Consider the following 1,971-nt stretch of genomic DNA (forward strand, 5'->3'; position numbering starts at 1 on the left):
AGAGAGAGAGAGAGAGAGAGAGAGAGAGAGAGAGAGAATATTACAGGAATATGCTAAGTATATTTATAACTAATATTCGTTTTACACATCCGCCTGAAATTTATGTTTTCGTCAATCACAAGTGTTTGAAAAGTGTTAATGGCATCAAATACTGCGTCAACCAATGAGCAGTTGCCTTCTGTCTACATATAAAGTATTTAAGGGAACGCTTTAACCTCAGAGACGAACCATCTTGATCCGTCGCTTCGGTCGTCATTCCACTTTCGTTGGTCGCAACGGCAAGAAGACTTCTTCGATCGACTGAGCCACAATGGAATCCATTCCGAGGACTTTGACTCTGGTCCTCTTAGTAAGCATAACCATTTTCGCATGTTCTTTTAAAGCCGGTTACAGATCGGGCCACTTCTACAATCGTTCGATTCTGCGAGACATTTAGCGAGTTTAACAAGGGGAATGATTCGTGTCTTTGTTGATTATTGTCTTTTGTAACTGAATATCTGAACACTTTGCTGTATTACTGTAGATTCTTTCCACTGCAACATACAGGAGATCAGTAACAGTTATTTTCAATAACTGCTCATTTCTTTCTTATAGATTTATATCAACCTCACATTTTTTCACTGCACTTCTATTCTGGGATAACGAAATTTGAGAATAAGACAGTGTGCCATATCAAGGACTTCTTTCTGACCTTTGTGCGGTCGTGTTAATCTTCAATTACGGTTTAACTATGAGAGGAGGTTTACGTGTGGCAACCATTTTGCAATCCGGGTACATCTTTGTTTTCACTCAAAATAAATATAAAACGTATAATCCTCAAAAAGAGACAAATTATATAAAAAGATAAGTCACTCACCCTGGCATTCGATTGATTTTTAACAAGAATGTGAAAATCTCGTATAAAATAAACTGCTAAACTTTTCGGTTTGAATCGCTTTAGCGAGATGAAGGAACATTGAAAAGGCCTTATTAGTACACGAAATGTGAACTCAAGATATGAATGAAGAAATTCCGCAGTAAAGTCGTGGTGGAATATAACCATGGAATTCTTGTGGCCCCAAGTGTGTGATAAATCTTTTCCAAGGTTCTAATTGGGTGAGTAACATGTTATCAACTTCAAAATGATTGATTCATATAAAACAAAGTCAAAGGACAATTCACCGAGTAGGGTTCAGTGTAATAGAACTATCAAATGAGGAAAAAAGGAAAAAATAAACAGGGAATTATATTCTAGTCCTCATGAAGAAAGTATATCAATAAAAATTAAAAAATAGCAAATGAATATTATTTTGCATGAATAAACAAATGAGATACAAGACAGGATGACAACGAATTTGGTCATTATGCTTTACAGAAGCTTGAGCCACTGGGTTGAAATATGATCTCTCTCTCTCTCTCTCTCTCTCTCTCTCTCTCTCTCTCTCTGATAGAATGTCAGAATGATCTCTGGACCTTTCCCTCACAGGAAAGGGGTTGATCCTGATTTAGACCAGTTATTCCCAAGGTGGACCGTGGGAAGAAAATCCTAGGGCGGTGTAAAAGAAGGTGGCGTATAGGTGTCGTGAGTGTTTGACTCTTTGATAGAAAAAGTTCTGGACAAAATCTGCATCACGATCACTTCATTCACTTTACGGAAGGCAAGATTTCGGTTAAAGCTCTGCTCAAGCAACTGTGCAATTGCATTTTACACATGTTGAAACTGTGAGGGCAGACCTGATGCGAATAATGACGGAAGTTTTTCCTTTCATGTTGCTGATATTGGTACATTTATGTTATAATTGTTAAAAACAAAAGCTAGGTTTTGTTGTGGGGTGTGTTGTTTTGAATTTAAAACGGGAGTTGGTTACAAGAGAAGACCGAGAGTGACTAAATCCATCTCCATATCACTGTTTACCTACATAATAGCTCCCTCAGCAGATAACGTATTTATACAGTACTGTAAATGTTATATATATATATATATATATATAT

At 36.9% G+C, this 1,971-nt stretch overlaps 1 protein-coding gene across 1 annotated transcript in view; it reads left to right on the plus strand.

Annotated features, from left to right (window-relative positions):
* Positions 1-230: 230 nt before the first annotated feature.
* LOC137642883 (serine proteinase stubble-like) overlaps positions 231-1,971 on the plus strand; it is a 16,955-nt gene continuing 15,214 nt past the window's right edge. Inside the window, exon 1 of the mRNA XM_068375750.1 lies at positions 231-349. Within this exon, the coding sequence (XP_068231851.1) occupies positions 311-349 (39 nt within the window). The 5' untranslated portion in view covers positions 231-310. The remainder of the gene's footprint in view (positions 350-1,971) is intronic.

Source organism: Palaemon carinicauda, chromosome 6 (assembly GCF_036898095.1).
Source record: "Palaemon carinicauda isolate YSFRI2023 chromosome 6, ASM3689809v2, whole genome shotgun sequence".
In the NCBI taxonomy this organism is placed as follows: Eukaryota; Metazoa; Arthropoda; class Malacostraca; order Decapoda; family Palaemonidae; genus Palaemon; species Palaemon carinicauda.